This window comes from Pleurodeles waltl, chromosome 8, assembly GCF_031143425.1.
Source record: "Pleurodeles waltl isolate 20211129_DDA chromosome 8, aPleWal1.hap1.20221129, whole genome shotgun sequence".
Lineage (NCBI taxonomy): Eukaryota > Metazoa > Chordata > Amphibia > Caudata > Salamandridae > Pleurodeles > Pleurodeles waltl.
The window spans coordinates 417146726-417170588 of NC_090447.1; the positions used below are offsets into that span (position 1 = coordinate 417146726).

Genomic DNA, 23863 nt, shown 5'->3' on the forward strand with positions numbered 1-23863 from the left:
CATCTACACCTGCATGAAAACTGATGGACATAACACTAAGCCTAAGACTTTTGCAAGCATTTCACCCATCACCTTTGTGATTCAGTGTGATGCCCTCCATGTGGCAGGTAGGGCAGATGAGGGCCATGTGCTTATTGTGCTACAGGACTCAACTTACGGCTCACTGATGAGGTCCAAAATACCTGAGGTTGGTTGTGTTCCTGCCTAGAGAGGATCTTTTGATTGTGTTCCTGTCTAAAGAGAATCTTGCTAAGCAGGCTGGGCAGGACTATTTCTAAGGAAGCAGTACCAGATTTGATTTGTATATTTGGGTCCTGTCTGAAATGGCACAGTGGGCAAAAATACCCTTACCTTTTACCCTCATTCACTGTGCGTGGGGAGGGGAAAGTCATTTTCTACACTGATGTATAGGGGAATCAGAATACTGCATGTCAAAATCACTAATTTACCACAAAAAAGTATTCTACAACCTTTTTGACTTCGCTTCAGATTGTTTCTCCTGAAGGAAAGAAACCCAACAGGGTTGGTTAGTGACCCTCACACCCCCCTACGGGTGTCATGCTTCATCATCGGATCTCACCCTGGTCCCCATAAACCAGGGTGGGCTCATCTATCATCCAGGTAGCTCTTTGACTATTATTCTTATTGGGATCTAAAAGTTTAAAAATACCTAGTCCCGTTATTCTTGGGTGCCATTGGTATGGTTAAAAGTCTAAATGAAGGGGTGTTCTTTGGGGGAGGAGGGCAACTACCCTACCACTGTAACTTGTTGATGACATGTTTCAGCTCTCTGAATGGCCTGTCAATGGTCCTGGGCTTTCATCTGGACTAATTACATGTTTACACCCTATCCTAGTCTTCTATGTCTTCTGTCATCATTTGATAAATTGTCTTGTAATGTCAGTCATTAGACACACATCGCAACACAATTTCAGGCAGACCTACTTGCTTATTCCAAGGTAGTATTAACACCCTAAATGGGGTATACTGGCACCATATACGGGTTGGTGGAAGCCTGTCCCTATTGTTACACTCATGCCAAGGATACCATGCCATCCTACTACCTAATATGCCACTGAATCACCTGTGCCAATGATTGATGAGCCCACCCTTGTTTAAAGGGACCAGGATGAGACCAGATGATGCATGACACCGTAGGGTGGTGTGTGAGAGCCCCTAAACAACCCTTTTGGGTTGTCATTCCTTCAGGGGAAACCGGTTCAAACTAAGTCAAGCAGTAGTAGGGTAATTTTGTGTTTTAAACTAGTGGGCAAAACCCATGGTCTGGGATGCATTGTACATGATTGCAAGTGGCTGAACATTTGCAAGCATTCCACTCATCTCCTTTTTTTTTTTCAGCAACAACGTGTTGCCATTATCGTCGAGAAGGGTTTTTGCATCCATAAAGTTGTGTCAGATGCACGAAGTCCAAACATGTCGCCAGCTATTTCTTATGCTGCTTTCTATCCAAGAACAGCATTGTACAAGGCAAAAACAGAGACAGGGGCAGGCCTTGTCTAAGATTTTCCACTTTTAGCCAAAATGTACCCAACATCCCTTTCAAGGATTAACATTTTACACCTACTCAAAACAAACAAGTAGAGAATACCGATTAAATAATCATCTAACCTTTTTTTGTAATTCCTGAATGTTGGTTTCCCAGTTTTTATCTTCCTGTGAAATTTGCCTGTAAGAAAATGTTAAAAAGTATTACCTTTGCTAATAGCAAACACAATTAGTCAACTACAAACTAGATTCCATTAATCTTTTCTTTATACACGTGCCTTTAAGTTTTGTCAAGGGTAATTGGGGCAGTTTAGAGACTATTATAAAACGTAATCAACAATTAAAAATATTAATCTTTTCTGTATTTTCTAATAACACTAAAAAAAAAACAATCTTCAACATTGAGAAGGTATGCCACTACACCTCCCTCAACGCGCTGCGTGTGACTTTATGTATCAAATTATATCAACTGGATTGCGGATGGCATGACCACTTTATCAATGTGGAATATTGAAATCGTTTGTGCCTTTTATATGCATTTTTTCTTTAGGGCGAGAACAGGCATCTGATTAGATTGTTGGGTATTTCCCCGCAGTACATGGAAGGAATCTCCGTGTGTCTTTATTCTTTTTTCAGTGTGAAATTGTGACTCCCCCTGTCCACACCGCATCTACAACAAAGCTAGCCCTACCATCGCCCCCATACTCTACAACATAATCAACTCCTCTTTCGACTGCCACCTACCCAGACCCCTGGAAGCACGCGGAAATTACCGCTCTCCTAAAAAAAAAAAAAATTTAAAAAAAAGCCGACCCGGAGATCCTCTCCAACTACCTCCCCATCTCCCTCCTCCCTTTCCCCGCCAAGGTTGAAGAGAAATTAGTCAACACCCGCCTATCCCACTTCCTCGAAGCAACCAACGCCCTTGACCCCTCTCAATCTGGGTTTCGCAAAACCACAGCACAGAAAACACCCTCATCGCATTCACTGACGACATCAGGACCAAAGTCGACAAAGGCGAGACCGTCGCACTCATCCTCCTAGACCTCTCCGCAGCTTTTGACACCGTCTGCCGCCACACACTCCGCACACAGCTACACAACATAGGAATCTGCCACAAAGCCTTAGACTGGCTCACCTCCTTCCTCACCAACCGAACCCAGAGAGTCCGCCTTCCGCCCTTCCACTCCAACACTACCAAGATCACCTGCGGAGTCCCCCAAGGGTCCTCCCTCAGCCCCACACTCTTCAACATCTACATGATCCCCCTAGCCAACATTCTCTGAGCACACGGAATCACTATCCTCTCCTATGCAGAGGACACCCAACTCATACTCTCCCTCACCCGCAACCCCACCACCGCCAAAACCAACCTACACGCCGCTCTCCTAGACACCGCCAACTGGATGACCACTAACCACCTCAAGCTCAACTCAAACAAAAGCGAAATCATCATCTTCGGCCCCAACAAAACCACATGGGATGACTCCTGGTGGCCCACCGCCCTAGGCCCCGCACCCACCCCCCCCAACCCACGAACGCAACCTCGGCATCTTCCTCGACCCCTCCCTCTCCATGACACAGCAAATCAATGCTCTAACCTCCTCTTGCTTCCACACACTCCGCACTCTAAAAAAAAAATCCTTCAAATGGATCCCCCAGAAACCAGAAAGACAGTCACCCACGCACTCATCAGCAGACTGGACTACGACAACACCCTCTACGCCGGCACCACACTCAAACTCCAAAGAATCCAGAATACAGCCGCGCACTTCGTCCTTGGCCTCCCCCGCCACGAACGAATCTCACCACACCTCAAATCCCTTCACTGGCTCCCCATAGACAAGAGAATAACATTCAAGATCCTCATCCACGCACACAAATCCCTCCACAACACCGGCCCAACCTACCTCAATGAAAGAGTAAACTCCCACACGCAACCTCCGAACAGCCGACCTCGCCCTAGCCACAGTCCCCCGCATCCAGCGCACCACCACAGGAGGCAGGTCTTTCTCCTACCTCGCCCCCAAAACCTGGAACTCCCTCCACACCGACCTTCGCAAAACCAAAGACCTACTGGTCTTCAGAAAGAACCTCAAGACATGGCTATTCAACCAGTGACAGCCCAGCCCCCCCCCCCCAGCACCTTGAGACCCTCACGGGTGAGTAGCGCGCTCTACAAATTTATTTGATTGATTGACTCTTCCACACTGCCAGGGCAAGCTGTCAGCTGCACCGTCCGCCTCCAGCAGCTGTTTGTCTATCTAGAATATGGCACAGACAAGGATAGTTGTTATGGCATCCCAATGTCATCAGGAGGATACAGTGGCAGTCATCTGCCCATCCTCATCCATCTCCGTAGCATCAGTTGGAGCAGTGCTGGTCACTCTGCAGAGGAAAGGGGACTAGAGGAGTGGGTGTACAAACATTGGTCATCAAGCTTTCACAAGGACAGGAAATAAGGGGTAATGGGCCTGAGGAGTTTGCAGCATCTGTTCTACTTCTCAGCCTCTCGGCCAGGTTGGGAAAGTGGTCACTATGCCCCTTCATTCTCGGTCAGGAAGAGGTAATGAAATTGCCCACAATTTTCTAAAACATTCCGACATATGATTGGTATTAGAAATGTGGTCTTTGGTTGGCAGTCAGGTTACCCCCTATCCAAGCAAGGGCCCTCACTCTAGTCAGGGCAAAGGAGAAATACACTTGGTTAAACACCACTCAGCCCCTTGGTAGCTTGGCACGAGCAGGCAGGCTTAACTCAGAAACAATGTGTAAAGTATCTGTACCAACACACACAGTAATACAGTGAAACCACTACAAAATAGACACCACACCAGTTTAGAAAAATAGGCAATATTTATCGAAATCAAATAAGACCAAAAAACGCTTCTTCTCATGGTCTCTTGCGTTGCTTTGAGGCATTTCTTGGGTCATATGCTTAAGTGTGTACTGATCTACACTTTTTCTCCTGTAAGGCGGTACTCCTTTCAGGGTATCTTGTGTTGCTTTGGAGTTTCAGGCACTTATTGGGTCATCATCCTGCCATGGCATATTCTCATGTGGTAAGGGCTGGGACAAGTAAGGTTTTCAGAGGTAAATACACTGTTAGAAATAGGGTTACTGGTTAGCAGAGGTATGCACCCTATCCAAACAGGAACCACAGTCATAGTCAGGGTAAGTCAGGTACACACCATAAATTAACCTGTGATCACTCTCCAGTGGCTCAGCACAGAGCAATCAGGTATAACTTAAGAGGCAATGTGTAAAGTATTTGTGCAACACTTCAACAGTAAAACAGAGACTACAAAAAAAAAAAAGACCACACATGGTTATAAAAAATAAAGCTTCATTTTACCAGAAAAACAAGACCATAATAACAAGAATCCAGTAGAAGTCGAGATATCAATTTTTAATGATTAACATGTAATAGTGCTTAAAAGCATAAAGTGCAAACCAGATATATCTGGTCGCTCTAGACCAGGTGAAAACCAAAACCTCAGGCCAACTACAACGGAGCCCCAGTTGGATACAGTCCCAGATAAATCCTGCTGAAGTTTTAATTTCTCAGGAACTGGACCAGGAGTCCCATTCGAAGGGAAGAAGTTACTTGGAAGCAAGGAAAGCATCTCTGGCAACGGTTTGCGGGTGCCAAAACTCAGCTGGGTGTTGCGCATAGGTGTCTGCGAGCACTGATCATTGCTGTGGGAAGTGACAGACTTGCAGCTACTTGTGCTGCTTCTTCGGGTGAGCGGCACAATTCTGGTGCAAGCAGACCCATTTGTGGTTACAAAGAGCCCAGAAGCTTGATTTCAGGAGCCAAAAGCCATTTCCAAGGGCCCAGGACTGGAGGGGCCCCTCTTGGGAGGCAGGAGCTGATTCAAGATGGGTCCAGGAGCTGTAGCAGGTAATTTTGAATTATTTCGGTCCCTGAGACTTCAGAAAACAGGAGGCAAGCCAGCAAGTCTTTGGAGTCACCATAGAGATGCGTGTCCAGTGCTTCTCACTCCCAGGCAAGAGGGCAGCAGGTCAGCTCAGCAAATCAGGAGTCCAGCATAGTAGAAGCTTAGCAGAGTGGCAGTCCCTGTAGAAGCACAGCAGTCCTCCTTCCTGGCACAGGATCCACAGGTCCAGAAGAGAACTGAGTTGGTAGTGTCAGAAGTCCAGTAAGGTGTTTATCTGATCTGTTTCTTCTGCAATTTCTGGGAAGTAGAGGGTCTCATAATAGGATGCAAATGCATCTGCAATTTCCTGTGGCTCAGTGACCAGAGCCCCAGAGTCAGTAATGATAGCAGGAATGTGCATTCCTGCCTAGCCCTCCACTTAAGCTGTGCTGCCAGAAGATGTCCTGCCTTCTCTTCCTGTACATAAAGCAGGTATTTCAACTTCTGCAGAAATACTATAGAGGTGAAGAGGGTATTGATTTACATGCGCACCATCTCCAGGCTGCGTCTGGTGATAGTGGAAGGGTGGTCCTTATAAGCATGCGTGAGGTGGGCTATGTCAGCTTCTGGTATTTTCTGATGCTCCTTCCTCTGCTGGTTAGACAGGGCTGTATCCCTCATCTGTCCCCTGATGGTCACCTTTTCTGCCTTCCACAATATCAGGGTAGAGGCGGCCAAACCATAATTGGTCTCCCGGTAAGCATGCACATGGGCTGATAGCTGTGTGTCGTCTTACCTGTGCTTGTTTATGGACAGGTTGAGACACCAGGGTTTGTGAATTGGACACAGTAGACCCAGACCAGCCTCTAGGGTAACAGGTGCATGGTTCAAAAGCTTTTCCTCGGATACTGAAGTCTTGCAGAGAACAGGAAGTAAATGGTGGGCCATCAAGAAAAAACTCCAACTGTGATTGCATACCATAAACCGACAAATATGTGCATTCCAGGTCCGTCGGATGAACAAGACGCCATACTTCGCAGAGGCCATGATCAGTCACAAGAAATCCTAGGATTGCGCTGTCCGCATTATTAGATACATCAATTAGTTTGGTGCGGTCTAAGACATCATCCTGGGCCAATTTCCAATATCCACCTATCAGAATGTTAACAGTATCTATCACCATTAATACCAGTGGACGCATACACTGAACCTGTGCATAACATTTTAATCCTTAATTTGGTGAACACATACCAACCCCACCGGATTGACTCAAGTCTTAAGCACTACATGGGATAATGTTTTATGAATCAGGATGGATACACCATATTTCTGTGGGATTGGTAAGTCATCTGCTGCTCTCTGAGGACAACAAATGTGTAGCTCTTTGCTCACTCAATCCTGCTGAAGCTTCTAAGCTCCTTTCTTGGTAAGGTGCATCTCCTGGATAAGACCTGTCTCAACATTTTTGGAGTTGAGGTAGGAGAGCACTTTTTTTTTTTTATACACTTGATGTAATGTGTAATACTATTGACATTCCAGGAAAGAATGGGCAAGGATGTGTTCACGGTTAGGAAGATGACAAAATTCAAAGGGAGAGTCAGAGGGTCATTAAGTGTGCGGGAATGTTAGTCAGATCCTGTTGGCAGTCTATGGGTTGTTGTTGAAAGTGTAGACCACAGGAGACAAGGGGAACAAGGATGGATGAGCAATAAAGAAAATGTGCAAAAGAAAGGATGGGAAAAAGTGGTTTAACCGAATACAGAAGATGGAGGAGAAGGATGGAAGGAAGAATTAGGATGGTGAAAGAAAAGTAAAAACAATGCACAAATGAACACAATACTTTGTGAGGCAGAAGTCAATTATATAATCAATATAATTTCTGCATTCGATTAACTGTAGTTGGCAGGTCTACACCTGAACGTTTGTCGCATCTGGAAGGCCCCGGAATTCAGTGATCTAGAAGAAAATAATGGGGTGCTGGGAGGATAGACCCTACAAAGTGTTCAGTATGTTGGTAATAACAAAAATCAGAAGATGAGTAATTACATGAAGGAGAATGGATGCAAAATGTGTTCTTATGTCTACAACCTGAGTGGATGAGCAACTGATAGGAAATATGACACTGCGTCTCAGCATTAGGCAAAATAATGCTTCATGTGAGATATTACTCCTTTGAGGGGCAAAAGAGGTAAAAGGTGAAGGAGACTTGTGCGATGTTTTTTCGTATTCTAATCCATGTAAAGTGCAACCAAGTGGAGGATGACTTTGCATGTTATCCTATGGGAGGAGAGGTAAAAAGGAAATCAATGTTTATTGTTGCCAGACCACCAACGGGTAAACCCCGATATCAAACATTTAATAATGAACTACAATACATAATGTGTCAAAGACAAACAAGGAGAGAGGTGATTCCACCAGTGACACGTGCAGTCTACTTTACTCAGTCTGCAGGTTGGGGAAGTTCTGCGGTACCTGTATTACGTCCAGTACATCAGTCATCAAACAGATTTGTCTAACGTGGTGATCAGGACTTGTCTCACCCTTGTCTCACCCTCTGTCCTGTGCCTTTAGTATCTTCACCTTAAGCCATATTTTATTATTTTTGTCTTTATGTTGGGCCCCTTCGCAGGTCTTTCAGAGTTCCTCTGGGCAAAATAGTCCCCCTCTGCGGCATGGAGATCAGCATGTAGTCCATCCAAAAAGGCCTGCAAGTCTCCTGGATCAAAGAAGTTCCTCAATTTTCCGTCCATTATTATCCGAATGCATGCCATTTTGAAGAGGCCAAAATGGATGTCCCATCTGTAGCGGTGAATGGCAAGTAATTAGAGTGTGTGTGTGGGGGGGGTGGGGGGGAAGAGAGAAAATGGGTGGTGAGTGGGTGCATGCATGCAAGGCGAGTGGTGACAGCACATTAAAAAAAAAAAATGCCTCTTACCTTGCTTGCTTCACGACATCCTTGCTCCAGTCCGTGTTCTGCTCTATCTCCTCCAGGCTCCAGCAAATACCCCTAACCAATCCTGCTGCCGCTTTCATGTTGGTAAGACAAAGCACAGGCCTCCAGTGCTCTGGTTAAGACAGCAAGGTTAGAGAAGTTTAAAATGCTCAAGTCTGACTAACCGTTGCAAGACGGCCAGCCAAAGAGGCATGTGCACTTTAAACGAGTCCACAGGCAGCCCACACTCCTCATTGCTAGCACTCAGCAGGCCCCACCCCGTCCTGACACTTGGTTTGGTACATGTTGAGGAAAAATAAAATGGTAATTAATTAACTTCAGTACCATTTTATTTTTCGTCTCTGGGGGCATTTCGGTGGGGCGACGCTCCTCCGTTCTAACGGATGAGTCACCCCTGTCCATTTGCGAAGAACTGGTTGCAATAAGTCATTTCCTTTGAAAAGTCTGCTATACTTGTATCTGGTGGCTAATAAAATCATAGGGTCAATGAGCTCTTGCTGCCATCAGGATCTGGCATTCTGCTTGTGCGAGAGGATGCAGGCAATAATAGGTCTTGGTCCAGATGAGGCCAAGGCTCGCCGTGGTCTTATTCTATGCCCTCTTTACATCTGAAGTGGTGGTGAAAAGTCAATCCTTAAAAGGATTGGCAAAAAGTCACAAAGAAAGCCTCTAACATCTGAGCCTTCTGTTTTTTTCAGGGATCCCAAAGAAGTGTACATTATCCCTATGGCTTTGGTCTTCAAGGTCCACTACTTTGTTGCGCAAAGTGCAAATTTCCAGGTCTTTACCTGGCAGGAGCTCGAACCTGGATTCAAGAGAGGGCAAGTGGTAATCCAACTTCTCAACTTGTCATGGAAACCAGGGATCTCAGCAGGAATCGACTGTCAGTGGTGAGGTCAGTAATTTTCACATTCCTCTTCTCCAGTCTATGACCCATTGAAGTTATCTCCTTGAGGGTCAGGTCCATTGTGGTCTCCTAAAGTCCTTGCGGAGGTGACTAACGTTTAGTTTGGGAGGCTACCTATATGATAAGCAGATGCGTTGTTGATTTCCTGGATGCCATCTTGGGCCGGCATGCAGTTGATCTTTGGCAACGTATAATGTGGATGTCTGTATCTCCTCTCCTCATAGGGGAACATCAGGGATGTCAATTAAGCACAGGTCTCTTTTGCAAAGCCCACCCGTGGCTGAAAGGGCACAGACTAGTGATGAACGAGGTCATATCAGCAATACCTTGGGCCCTCTGGAAAGGAGCGGCTCATCTGCTGATGAATACTACAAGCCAGCAATTGCCTAGGCACAATGAATCTGTGTCCTCCTCTGGGGAGATATGCAGCAATGTGGGTGACAGGAAGAATGCATCCAACTGTTAGCACTCAATTCCAAAATATCCCTTCAAATATCAATTGCCGTTGATACTATTAGGGCTTCCAGAGTTCTGTTACAGTGGTCAACTAGTTGCACCAGGGAGCCCAAGTAATCTATGTCCTGTAAGGAGAATTTAAAAAATGGTCTTGTTCGGACTCTGGTGTGCTGAAAGAGGCAGGTTGTCCTACGGTCTTGAGCACTCATTCCTTCGGGCGGTCAGTTATACACCATGATGGTGATCCGTGTGGCGCAAATGATTCCTTTTTTGTACTCAGCTGTTGGTGATTCTTGGCCACTGAGGCGAGGCTGTGGTGCATATGGTGGTTAAATAGTATGGAAGCTCTCTTTCTAGCCCTTGAGGTAGGCAATTTGCTGCTACTACTGGTTTATGTACTAGCAACTGCAGGATGAAGAAACAGAGTTTGCTGTATGCTTCCTCTCCAAACTCTGGGCCATGAATATTGGGATGCAATAGTTCCACCAATTTCAGGGCCATCTGTAGAAATTGCACTGCACCACTCTTGGGCCATTTGATAACCCTTCAGGATTGCCTGCAGAGGTGAAAGGACTGCTGGGGATGAAAACAGCTTGTTGGAAATTTCCCTTTCTGCAGGATAATTCCCAAACGTTTTGCTTTTTTCTTACTATTTTTCTGACCCCCTTTTTGTTGACTTTAGGACTCTGGGCACTTTACCACTGCTAATCAGTGCTAACGTAAATGTGCTTGCTCCCCTAAAACTTGGTATGACTGGCTTACACCTGTTTGGCATATTTAATTTCCCTGTAAGTCGTATACCATATATCCAGGACCTGTAAATTAAATGCTACTAGTGGGCCTGCAGTGCAGATTGTGCCACCCACAGAAGTAGCCTTTCAAGCCTGTCTCAGGCCTGCCACTGCATGCACAGTTTACTGCCACCTTGACTTGGCCTTTCAAACTACTTGTCAAGGTGTAAACTCCCCTTTTGTTACACCTAAGTCACCCCTAAGGCAAGCCCTAGGTAGCTCTATCGACACGGTGCTGTGTATGTAAAAGGTAGGAAATGTACTCTTATGTTTTGCATGCCCTGGTAGTGACAAACAGCCCATTTCATTTTCCACTACTGTGAGGGCTGCTCAAATCATAGGTTAGCACTGGGGATTCCCTTATATCCTTTTAAGTCATAATTTATGATCTGAGAGTAGTATCATGGGCATGTTTGATGTTTGGAATGGTAGTGAGAAATCTTGCTTACTGGTGTAGTTGGATTTTACATTACTATTTTAGAAATGCCACGTTTATAAAGTGGGCATTTCTCTGTGCTTGTAACTACGCATTTTGCAGCCTGACTCCAATCCATGTCTAGGGCAGAGGGACACTACAGTTTGTGCATACTTTTCAGATAGCCACAACACAGGAGAGGCTCGGTGTTATAAGAGAGGCATCTGCACCCATCTGCAAAGTGATAGTCTTCCTGGGCTGGGAAAGAGGGAGGCAGGGCACACTTACATTTGTATAGGCTGTGCCCCTGCCTCAGACAATGGGCTGATTTATCACCTACTAACTGAACCTCTGTCGGAAGGACTGCTGTGCTACACAAAAGAATAATCTGGAATGCTTTTCTTTTGTTGCCTTGCTATCTACTACTTGTTGGGTGGCATAAAGGACTCACTGGATTGCTTTTCTGCTTGTTGCCCAGTCAGCTGCTCCCTGGATCTGTTCTGCCAAGGCACAGTGGTAGTGCCAGGAGGGATCACCATTTGGACTACCTGCTTTGCTGTGCTGGCCTGCGGCCTACTGGACTGCTGGAGGGACTCCTACTCCGCAAGTTATCTGATGTGCTGACCTGTTTCCCACTCTGTTTATGTCCCAGGTACTCTCACCCCTGGTTTGTAGGAATCCCAGGGCCTTTAATGATTCCTCATGGGTGTTATTTGGCCTCCTGAATTTCTTAGTATGCATGGGGAGCATGTTATTACTCCTCAGCTCGTGATGAGCACTGTACACTCCTCTGAAGTGAGCATGTGCTGGAGCCTTTATCTTTCCACAGCACCTGACTCTGACCCAAAGTTATCAGCAGGTACAGGGGCTTTTGCTGGCAAGTGTGGATCATGGTATCAGACACCAGGAGCAGTGTGTGTACCAGGATTGTGGAGGTCCTCTCCACAAGGAAACATGACCACCAGCACCGAGGTCTCCCCCACCGAAGGAGAACGTGGGCTAGTCAGCCTAACTTCTGTGGATGCATCCGGAGCCTGTCCCCATGTACCTTAGTCTGGGACTGTGGCGGGCACCTGGCTCCTGAAGGTACTTTTGCAACATAGGCAGGCCGTGCCCTGGAAGTGCCTTGTCCCATCCTGTAGCTGGGACCACCATGCACTGGGTTTGTTACCCACCCACCTGAAGCCATGAGTCTGTCCCGCTCTCCTTCATGGGCAGGGCCGAAGAGGATTTTCCTGCTTCCTTTACTTTCCCCATGTGCATGCCAGCCCCCTGCCCCCTTGTGTTGGCATACCTTTTTGGTGGGGGGCATCCCTCTCCTTTAGGTGACTGGGAGAAACCTTGACAGAGGTCCGGATCAACTTCACAATCCTTGCCGCATTCAGGCAGGTGTGGTGGGGGTTTCCTAGTCAAAGGTACTGTAAAAACCCTAATACAGGCACAGGTACCTATGTTACCAAGATTTACTTGATGCCTCTAAGGTTACATTTGGGAAAACTGACTACATTTAGCAATATTTATGTGTTTCAGAAATTGAAAAAAATACCAGCATATTTTCAGAATGCATTTCTAATCTGCCTTCTTGAAAGGTTTACAGAAAGAAAAAGTATACACATGATTTTTATGTTGATTTGGCCTACTGTGAGTAATGCACTTTGATCATCCACTGTATTCTGTGATAATTGCATAAGTTGCAAAGCATTTAACGATTCCTGTCGTCTTTGGTCTATGTGTTATGTATAATACATCATATGTGGTTATACATCCTGGGTGGGGTCTCTTTTGTGGTGCATTTATTGTGTCACTAGAGTGAATGTATTGCGTAAACACTTTACACATTGCCTCGGGATAAGCCTGACTGCTCTGTGCCAAGATAGCAGGGGGTGAGCACGGGTTATCTTTGGTGTGTAACTTACTTGCCTGATTAGAGTGGTGGGTTCTGCCTGGCTGGGTTCCCTACCCTAGCCAATCAGAACCCCCATTTCTAACACAACTGTTCTATGTTAAGCACACTAATGCCTTTCAAGTGCAGAAGCATCAAGCATCAGAAAAAAATAACCAACCATACGAGTCAATAAATATGCAGAGGTTTTTGCCACCACTGTTATCCAGTTGGAGTTTCTTAATTAAGAAGAAACAGTTTACCTTTTGGCTCCAGCTAGTGGTTAACTGAAATATTAACACAGCTGTCCAAGGTGCTGAAACGCTCCTCGAGGCCTAACAAACAATGCTGCTCCTCAAAATTAACTGTCAAAAGGCCTGGCTCGTGAAGGAGGCAGCATCATTTCCATCACTATAATTGTCAGGCTCCCTCAGCCCTTCCGGCTGGCCTGATGAGATTGCAAAGGCTGAGACCGGGCTGCCGATGCACCTGCTCTGTGTGGTCTGACAGTTAATGTCTGTTACCCAAGGGCATAAGTCAGTCCTCTGCGATAAGGCTGGAAGACTCAGCTGAGCGCGTTAAATATTTCTGGGCAGCCCTGCTTATTCCCTGCAGGGGCAAATGTGCACCCAACAATTGTGGTAACCAAAGAAAGACAGCTAGCTGTGTTTTTCTCACCAGGGCCTCCCAGCGCAACAAGCTCAATCTCAGGCAGTCATCATTGTCAGTGGCCAGTGCACATCCCGGCTCCTTGCGAACATGACGTGAGTGCTGAACAATAACCTCTGTGATGTCCACCAACTCAGAGTTCCAACAAAACCTGCGCTTTACGATGACTGCTACTACCGGAGACCACCAATGTGGGGTTCTAGCAACACTGGCACTGCGTACAGACAGCAACAGCTTGTAACAACTGCGAATATGAAGCTCCAGCAATGACCATCCCTTTAAGCCGAAGCAGCAACCTTCCACAATACCCGACCAGCTCCTTGCATGAACCACCTTCCTGCAGCCGCCGCAAATGACAGCTCCACATATGGACTCGATACAGTAACTCTTCAGTATGACGAATCTGGTCCTTATATCCAACCTGCACTCCATAACAGTCAGCCTCAACTTATGACTTTACCCCATTCTAATGCAACCAAGAAACCTTGAGTGGCCCTTTCTGCTTTTAGGTGCTATTTCCACCTAAAAAAAAAAAAAATCATTGCTCTGATTGTACTGATTGGAGTTTTTGTTTTGGTGCTATTTTATTCAGTAAAATATATTATACCTTTCTAAAGTGATTTGGGTTTTTTCTTGTTTTGTGTTTCAACTTTATTACTGTTTGAGTGCTGTATAACCACTTTATATATTGCCTCAGAGTTAAGCCTGTCTGCTTTTGTACCAAGCTATCAGGGGGTTACACATAGGTTTATTTAGTGACTTTTGTGGTTTATTGTGTTTATCATCATAATCATCAGAGTCGGGCTTCCACCGCTCCCAACTAATAAGCCAGTTCCTTACAGTGAGTAACTCGGGTGAATTCCTATGGAAATACCATCTGAATGATGAGGGGAAATTACTAACTAAAACTAACAAGCATTGGCAATGCCAATAGGTTTGACTTTAAAAGCATTTTGAATGGTAATTTGAAACAACACAAATACATAACATGGGAATGAAAAGGTATTTATGCAGAACCAAAGAAATGTATAATATTAGTGTAGGTTTAAAGGTCAAGCCAGACCAAAATATTCATATAGGTTAATGACTGCCCTCCGCTCATCTGTGCTGCTGCCAGAAAAAACAAACTATCTAGCAAAGACGCTTTAATCACATTACAATGACATTTGTGTCCCTCTGGAAGGTCAAGCTCAAGCAACTGGATAAATACACAAAATGATCCCTGCTGCAGGTAAGAGAGTAGTATGTTGTGGAAGCACACAACTTCAGCCCAATCAAAATATGTACTCCTGGCTCTCAACATCTGGGGGCGAAGCCAAAGTCCCTATCTAGTAATTATCACATAATTGCTTGGAGACAGCAACACTGTCAAGCCAAACCATAAAAATGCTTGGTGACAGAGGTTTTCTCAAGGCGTGTTCAAAAAACTCTCCGCAAAGAATGGAAAGCACGTTTTCCTAAAAAACAACCTCTTAGAACATGTTTTTGCCACCCCCCCCCCCCCCCCCCCAACAAAATATCTCGGCCGAACAATGGGGCCCCCTAGGTCATGCTGTCTGCATGCTCCTGTGGGTTTTGAACTAGTGCCATCTGCGTGCACAGATGAGTTTTGAACCGTTGACACGCAATCAAGTGTCCGAGCCTGCGGCTGCGCCCCTTTCATTACAGCAATCCAATCACGACAAATCACTGAGATTGGAAACCTGTAGCTATTTAATGTCTACCAATAGTGACTAGGGCCAGCAGGACGCTGTCATGAACAAATGAAACTCGCTCACATTAACAAATAATGAAGAAACCATCATTAATGTTTGTTTTTCAACTTTCACTTGTTCAACCATTGCCCTCCATTTTCCTGTCATGATAAAACTAGGTGTCCCTTTCTGCACCTCAAATCTCCCATTATTCATAGCACAAATGCCACATTAAACCCTTTATTAAAATCAGCGAGGTGCACAGAAAACATCAGAAACCGTTCTCCTTTAACAACATGGTAAACGTTCTAGCTAAATTATTTTCTCATCTGTGTTTTTGTGGATACTCTACATGTGTTGTAATGTTGATAGGCGCAATCCATATTTGTGTAATACATAGAGTGACTAAAAAAACTGAATTATTCGAAATATATATTTGGCTTCATTAAGCAGTTCCGTAAAAGTGATAGGCAGAAAGGCTTTAGCTGGTCTCAACCTGGAGGGATTACTCTAGGCACATTCCATTGTTTTAGCTCATGTATGCTCGCATGTATTTCGAAAAACCAAGAATACATAAAGAATACATAAAGAATACATAAAGTCGGAAAGGAGCACACCTGTGTGGTTTAGATTAAAGCATTTGCACCCATCACTTGGTATTAAGTGATTGTCAATAAATAGCTTTGGTATGCCCAAACAGGATGCTGAGATTTCTGGGGACAGGAACTCAATCTGCAACTCAATGTTTAGAAACCTCAAGACCAAAATATACCTGGAATTCCACAGAGAGCTCTTACCAGAGGTTCAGACTGATTTAAGTATTTCTATCCATCTGAAGTAGGCGGTCAACACTCCATACACTATTTTTAGTCTACTAAACTAAAAACTTACATTGGCACTAGTAAAATGACTAAAATGCATGGCATCATCACATCCACCCCATAGGACCTTCACTGAATCATTCTGAACTACATAATATTCAAAACCTGTTCCGTCATCTACAAAGAAACCTTACCTACCAGAGAAGGTCAACATCTAAGAAGGTCTAACCAACAGAAGAAGTCATGGCATTGCCAGATTCCAAGTGAAAACGAGCAAGCAGGAACAGACCAAATTACAAATCTCTTTAAGCCACATAATCGGGACCACCAATACCACATTTACCAGGCTTGTTTCTTCAATCCTACACTGCCCAAAAGGCTCTTCTCACATCTCTTGAAGGAGTGCCACATTCACGTTCCCACCAACACCTCCAAGATGTGAGACATTACATCTAAAGCTTCTGAACACCACACTGAATCAATCCCTGCATAGTACTATATGCAGCACCCAGTTGCATCCTAGCTAAGCTAGTTCAATATGCATATGCACAACACTTTAATTGGCCTTTGGATAATCCTCATGGATTGGAGATATAACGGTTTACTCTTTTTCTAGGTCAATAAATGAACTGGCATTTTTTTAAAGATACCAAGTCATTCCTCACCCAAAACAGGAAGGCTACAACCATTTCTTCCGAAAACAAATGTAATTTTTGGAAAAGATGTGTACAATTCCACAACAGGTGCACTATAGGCTATTGGCTATGCAGTTGAAGCTTGCACTCAATACAAATATCCCCCCTTGAGCCTGTTCCTGAGTCACTCGTCCTGGCCTAACTCCCAATAACAGTAAATTCCTTGCACCTGTGGAAGGTTCGGAGGTTTGTTCTGAGTAAGCTCTCAAGAGCCAACACTTTATGCATCAAAAGACATTTCACTGCAGTCTCCTCCCTGCTGGCGGGGTTGATGTGCTGCGCCGTCAACTTCCATACGTGGATCTCATGCTTCAATTCTATCCAAGAAAAGAAGAAAAAGTTAAACCCATGGTTTGCATTGCAAATGAACATGTTGATTAAAAAAAGTGAGAAATGTTTGTTGTTCCAATAGACTAACAATAAATGCCAAGATAAGAGACAAAGTAACTGATAGAGAAGTAGATGTAATACTTATAAATAGGGTTCAAATAAATTATTCCAGCTTTGATGAGTAAAACATTACAGTTTTTCTCTAACATTTAAAGCTGTACTCATTTACCAGTGGCAATAAACGTGTATAGGACGAGCTAAAGAAATGCAATACAATAAATCTATTAACTAGCACAGAAAAAAAACAGCAATCCTGGATTCATGGAAAAGGGCATTTGTCAATTGACCGGTGAAAGAAGAAATTCAAAGACCATTTTTTTTTTTTTTTTTTTTTTTAAATGACTACACAAAACATGCTTGGTACAAAAGTCTACACCACTATCATTCAAAGAAACGGCTGTTCTGAAAATTGCCGTATTCAAGAAACGTCTACTACGTCCGTTTTCCTCGCACTCCACTTTCTCCCCACACCTCAGACCCCTCACCAATCTCATGCGTTGCAGCAATACCTCAAAGGTATGCCTGATGGCCATTTCCTGGATGGATCTCCAACATACGTGCTTGTTTCTCATCACCAACAGATACACCACACCCGTGGCTCTTTGTAATCTGTAGGATCATTGAGCCCACTTGTATATAGCTTATCCCCATTTTCAGCATGTTTTAAATTTAAACTTTTTTTCCCTTCGCCTTTTCACTTGTAGTTGTATTGGATTTCTTTTTTTTCCCCCTCAATGCATCGCCACGTGGACATTCCGATTTTTAACATTCATTCTTTGTTTTAGCCTTGTTTTTTTGTATTTCTATCTGTTTTCGCAGAAATGTATCTAAACCACCCTGACACCCTTGGGCCCTGGTTTCTATACACAACGCTACAATTAAACAGAGATCGGTAGAGTCCTGACGGCCCACGGGGCCTGGTCTCAGAAATAATTCATGCTTGGGGCTTGGTAGAGCTGGCTGGTCTGTCGGAGGCGAGGGAGGCAGCTGCGGAGCCCCAGAGTTGTGTGAGACTGAGAAAACGCAAGAGGGGCAGGATAGCTTACAGCAACACAAGCAAATCTTTTCATCTCCCAGCTTCATGCATTTCCAGGCACTGACTGCTATCTGAAAAGAAAAACACTTCCGAGTACTGAATAGGTTGATAAGGATGAGTAAAGGCTGCTGCGGAGGCACATAAATGTTGCAGCAGTCAGTCTTTCTCCCTTTTTTCAGAGCTCTAGCACGAAAACTATCACTTTAAATATTTAAATAAACACACTGATTACCTGTTTCACGCATTGAAAACGATCCGGCTTACTTCCCCTTTGTTTTAAGTGCCACTGACAGACATGTATACACTCAACTACTACTCAATATGTACAGTAGATGGGTGCAGATTTTCAGTTGGTCAAATTATTTTTAAATAGCCGTTGACGTTTCGTGAGCTATGATATCTAGTTTACTGGTTATTTTGTGTAGCGCTCACAAGTCAGGCTGCAGCTTCAGAGCGCTGCTACAAAGACCATGATCACAAACCTCTGGAGTCCCCAGACAGAACATTACATTCACGCGTCCTAGGACGTGCGCTCATTTATTTACCACAGATACATGTCATTAAGGGTACCCCTAGTTCCATAAAAAGGGCATAAAGGTATGACATCACACAGCAAACTTTGAAGTTATTAATTTGCTTAGAAAGATTTTGACTGTTTATTAATTAAAAACTTGGTCGTGTACTTTAAGAAAAGTGAATACTTGTATATTGCGTAATTATTTGTGGTTTTCATACTAGATCATATAGTTGTGTCTAATATGCTTGTCACCTTTTTTTGCATTAGGTAGTAGCTGGGGTATCAATTTTGAAGTATTCTTTAAAACTCAGAACTCAAAAGATGCCAACTTCTCTGGGTGGTCTGCAATTGGCATTATTTGTATAGGGCCATGCTGCTGGGACTTCATGGGAGGCGCAATATCCTACAGATATGTTTTGCTGCTTATGTGGGTAGAGGGAGCTTTGCTCAAACCCACCCTCCTTTCGAACTGAGAAAGTCCTAATTTAGTTTTTGCAGTCCATGTTTTTGTCTCAGGTTCCATATTCTCAAACCAATTTCCATTATTTCACTCAGTCAATCCTAAATGTTAGCCACAATTCTAAAGGATTGCAACACCCTCCCCCCCCCCGGCCATATCCTAACTCCCGTAGTGCCTTTACCTCTACAGTTCTCCAACCACAGCATTTCTCCCTCAAATCAGCCCAGTAAGCTACATTCTGACTCACTGTCACTAGTCATTGATTCCTGTGCTAGCAAGAGGGCCATATCCATGAACCTGTTTCCCACTTTCTGGTCGTACAAACCTAACAAATATTAGTGTTTTAACAATCCCTCTTTGCTTTTTTGCTCCAGCACAGTTATAATTAGCGTCCAAAATTCTACACTGGAGGGGCAGGGGCACATTAAGTGATAACAGCCTTGGGTCAAGAACCTGCACTTTAGGGCAACATTCTAAGTCAGTTTCTTGGTGTTAAACTATGTGAGGAATAAAAAAAAAGTGCACTTGACTTCTTGGAAGGGTCATTTACTCTTGTCTCCCAATCTGCTGTCAGGCCTCACTCTCAGCCTAGGTCTCATTTGGCTTTCAAGTTAGTCAGATCTCTCTTTACATCCCTTTGAAGGGTTTGTAGGTATGCGCTACAAGTGTTATTTTTGTTGTGATAGTATGTTCCCATGTTTTATTTATTTTCCACACCGAGTTGCCAAAATTTGGGAATTGCCCTAATGGTAAATGGCGCTTCTAACTTAATTGTTCAAATATGAGTAGTCGTCGTTCTACAAACAAATCTTGCAGTTTTCTCATGCATCTTTCTTACTGTTTCATCACTCATTTGGCATCATCTCCGCCGATCTCAAATCATTTTCACTTGTCCAATCCATGACCTGCATGAGGTGTCTAATTGTGGGTGATGTGTTATGAACGCCCTTATACAAACCTATTCTAGTTTGGGTGGACCAGTTCAGGGAGTACTTTCTGCAGCTAGGAGGCTAGAATATTGATCTGAATTTTATAATCAGTATTAAACATTGACATAGTGATTTACATGCCATCCTGTCAGGTGAACCCAGGTGATTTTATAGGGTTTAATAAAGCTTTCCTAGTTTTGTTGGCATGGTACTATTCTGAAGCACCTCTTCGTACACTGTCAGAAGTCCTGGGGCCAGTTTGATGACAAATGCTTTAAACAAAACTCAGTGGTTAGGCCACCGGCACCACGGGTTATCCACGTGTTAAATTAGAAATGGCACCCTGTACATCCCAGAGCTTGACCCTGTCCAGTTCTGACGTAAATGTGTCGTTCGCAGTCCTTGAGACGTTTTCAAGGCCCAACTATGTGCAAAACATAGCAACAACGCATTTATTTGCAAGAGGACATGAAATTAGGATGCTTTGACATTTAAGTTGATTTCATAAGTACATCGCTATATAATATACCTTCATATCAAGTAATACCATGTTTATGAAGATGTTTTTGGAATGTTATCGTTGCCTTTTGACTAGGCAACGCCACTAAACCTCCAAATGAGTTTTCTACTCAAGCAAAATAAATATAATCTGCACACTAGAAGTAGGGCGCTTCAACTAAGTCCGTTTTGCGTATTTGTAGTAAAAAAACTAACAAATAATTCTCCTGACAGCCAGTTTAAAAAGTCAAAGTTTGCCTCCACTTAATAGTTTACCACTTACCAGCCGAACTCAAATGCTTTCACAGTTACAAGAAAAGTCACATTATCACAAGTGCACTCACCATCTCATGCATCAACCATTTTGGGTTGTTTATCCTTTTCAAATAACCTTTCCAGACTGCTCTCAAGATCCAGTCTGTGCGTAATGGGCCCCTCACAGCAGGTTAGTTTGTGGGGGGTTTAGGGAGGGAGGGGGCATTCCCAACAGAGCCAGAAAGAGGTGTGTTATTTCTGCATCATCCCAACTGAAAGTGTGATCAGGGAACCGAAAAGGCTTGACCTAACCTAAGGAGCCCCTTTCACTTTGCACAACAGAATCTGCATTCTGACTTCTAAAGAGGGGTGGCTCTTCCATTAGGGCGGAGGATCTTCGCCAGCCCCCTCATCCCCCTACCAGCAGCAGCCGAAAAACCTTTACGAGAAAACAATAATAAACTGAGTTTATTATCGTTTTCTTGTAAAGGGGCAGGGCCACGGAGGTGACGAGCAGTGAGGGGGGGGGGGGGTGCACAGCAGTGCACATGTGTGTTTGGCCGGCCGTCTCAGGTCGTCCAAACACACATGCGCAGTAGGCTCTCTCCAGCCCAGCAACACACTTGCTGGGCTGGAGAGAGCTTGCACAGGCTCCCAGTCTGCCTGGAGGCATGCTGCCTGGGCGCTCCCAGCCAATCCTGATGCAGCTCTGAGCAGCGTCACGACTGGCCGCAGGGCAGGCTGGGAGCCTGTTCCTGCAACCTTCGACAGAGGAGTGGAGCGGCGGCGAGTGAAGGTAAGTGTTTTTTTTTTTTTTTAATTAAATTAATGTTTATCCCCTCCTCTGCATGCCGCCCTGCCTCTTCCATGCCCCGCAAGCCACTACTGGCTTCTAATCCCTAAAATCCAGCAAAGGGCAGTGGCACAGGAAGTCTAATCAGGGGTTCCTTGCTAAAAAATACTTCATTACATTTCTAAAGGGAAACCAGTCATCATCCACTGCATCTCAGTGTCTGGATCTCCACCAACAGATATTAGGAACAGTGGTTGCCAAAAATCCACTTGAACCAGGGGCTTGCAAACACACTGGAAACAGAGGTTTTGAGTGGAAAGATCAACAAAAATCACATAATTCAGAGTTAATCAAAACTGTAATAAATCATATGCATTAATAAATAAAGGAGAAAGAATAAAAGTCAGGACACTTTATTCAATTAAAAGTATATTGGTGGGAGGTGTGGCCAAGATGGCAGCGTGAGCAGACGTGCTGCTGAGGCTCTCCGCCACCTGGGCCGACATTTGCAGAGATTGTCGATGCCGGGGGCCCTCCAGCCCAGTCCCCCCATGACTTGATCATTGGCGATTGCGGGGGCCGGTGGAGAGGCAGACCTTGCAGCGGGGTATGAGGCTTACGCAGACGTGCCGCTCCGGAGCCGAAGAGGAGGAGATCGGCTGCCTGGGGACAGAGGAGGGCCGAAGGAAACCTGCTGAGATTCCAGCAATGCATGGCTGCAGTGGGGCCCCCTACCGAGCTGATGGGCATAGGAAACAAGGCATGTCTGTGACCCTCTATGCGAGCGCCTAACTGGCAGTCTGTTAGTCGGGGCCTGGAGGCCATGCTGAACAGAGGAAACACCCTGAGACCGTGTGGGCCTGACGCACCTTGTGGTTGTGCCCTGAGGCCGGCTGGGGAGGGAGGCTGATGTGGGCCCGGTTCGGGGGGGCCAGGACAGCAGATCCACCCCCCCAGTGCTGCGGACGTCATGGGAGACATCGACGTGAGCCCTGGGGACTTCAGGGACAACACTGGAACAGCAGACGAGGAGGAGCCCTTCACCCGCCCCCAAGTTCAGCACGTGACGCTGGGCCTGACAGGGCTGCGGATCGGGGCTGGTCCTGAGCCCAGGCCAGAGAGGTAAATACCTCTGGGCGGCGGACAGATCTGAGGGGGTCAGTGGGGCCCTGAAAGAGGTGCAGAAGAGACAGGAGTGGACAACACCAGGATGTCTTCTTCCTGGTGGACCCCCCACTGTATTGTGTTGGCCAGCAAAGAAAGGAGCACATGGGAAAGTGATTGGCGGAGATGCCCTCCCTGGCTTTGCACAGGGGACACCTAGGCCCCTAATGGAACCTTCCCTACCTCTGTTGGGGGCAATACGGCACTCCGGACGGCATCAGCTTTTCCACACATCAGCCTGACTGAGACAGGAACGCAGGTGAATCTAATGTAACCTAAGCTTACCCCAGGTGACGAGATATACAATCTTCCTGGATCTCCTCACATCGCTCTGAGCCTAATGGGAGCAGGGAGGAAGTCAGGGATTTGGTGAACTACTCTACCCACAAGACCATACAGCAGCCCCACTGCACGGGCGTTTAGTTTTACTACAACACATTGGATCTCGACAGAGGGCAATCTAATGAACCTCCTGGCATTACAGAGCAGGCAGCTGAAAGACATGCTCCGAATTGAAGTGAACACTGGTGGACACCTGCCACTCCTTGGACCATGGCTACCTCAAAACACAAAAAGGAGCAGTTTGTTCAAGAGATCCTGGCTAGAGCTACACCGGCGCAACAGAAGAATACAGACAGTCTCCCCCAACTCTCGCTACATGTGAACAGCGAGGATATAACAGACGAGGAGTTTGCCCCGGTCATGAAGGGCTTCCTCACTTCCTTGTTTGACTCACTAAGGACAGATCTCCAAGTCCGTAAGAAAGACCTGTCCCAGGAAAAGCGCGACCTTTGCTCGGATTTTACCTCGCTTGGGAAACAGATCTTGGGCCTGGAAGTCAACAAGATAGTGAGAGCCTAGGATGTGGAGCTACTACGTCAAGAGATTTTTCACCTATGGGAACAGCAAGACCATCTGCAGATTTTGTCTGAGGACCTCGAAAATCACTCCTGTCGCCACAACATCTGAGTCAGAGGTGATCCCACTGGAGCCGAAGTAGAGGACACATCGCGGCTCTGTTCCACTCAGTCCTGGGCTCTAAGGACAGCAAAGAGATGCTGTTAGATCATGTGCATAGAGCTGGTCGTCTGGGCGGACCTGGTTCGTGACCTCGAGGCATCCTGGTGTGTGTCCACAACTTCTTGATTAAA

At 45.3% G+C, this 23863-nt stretch overlaps 1 protein-coding gene across 1 annotated transcript in view; it reads right to left on the reverse strand.

Annotated features, from left to right (window-relative positions):
* The window catches only part of OCA2 (OCA2 melanosomal transmembrane protein), an 866379-nt gene that overhangs the window by 279521 nt on the left and 562995 nt on the right, over window positions 1–23863 (reverse strand). The window contains exons 15-16 of the mRNA XM_069204281.1: window positions 16840–16987; window positions 1630–1687 (exon numbers count right to left, since the gene is read on the reverse strand). Coding sequence (XP_069060382.1) covers window positions 1630–1687; window positions 16840–16987 — 206 coding nt within the window. The remainder of the gene's footprint in view (window positions 1–1629; window positions 1688–16839; window positions 16988–23863) is intronic.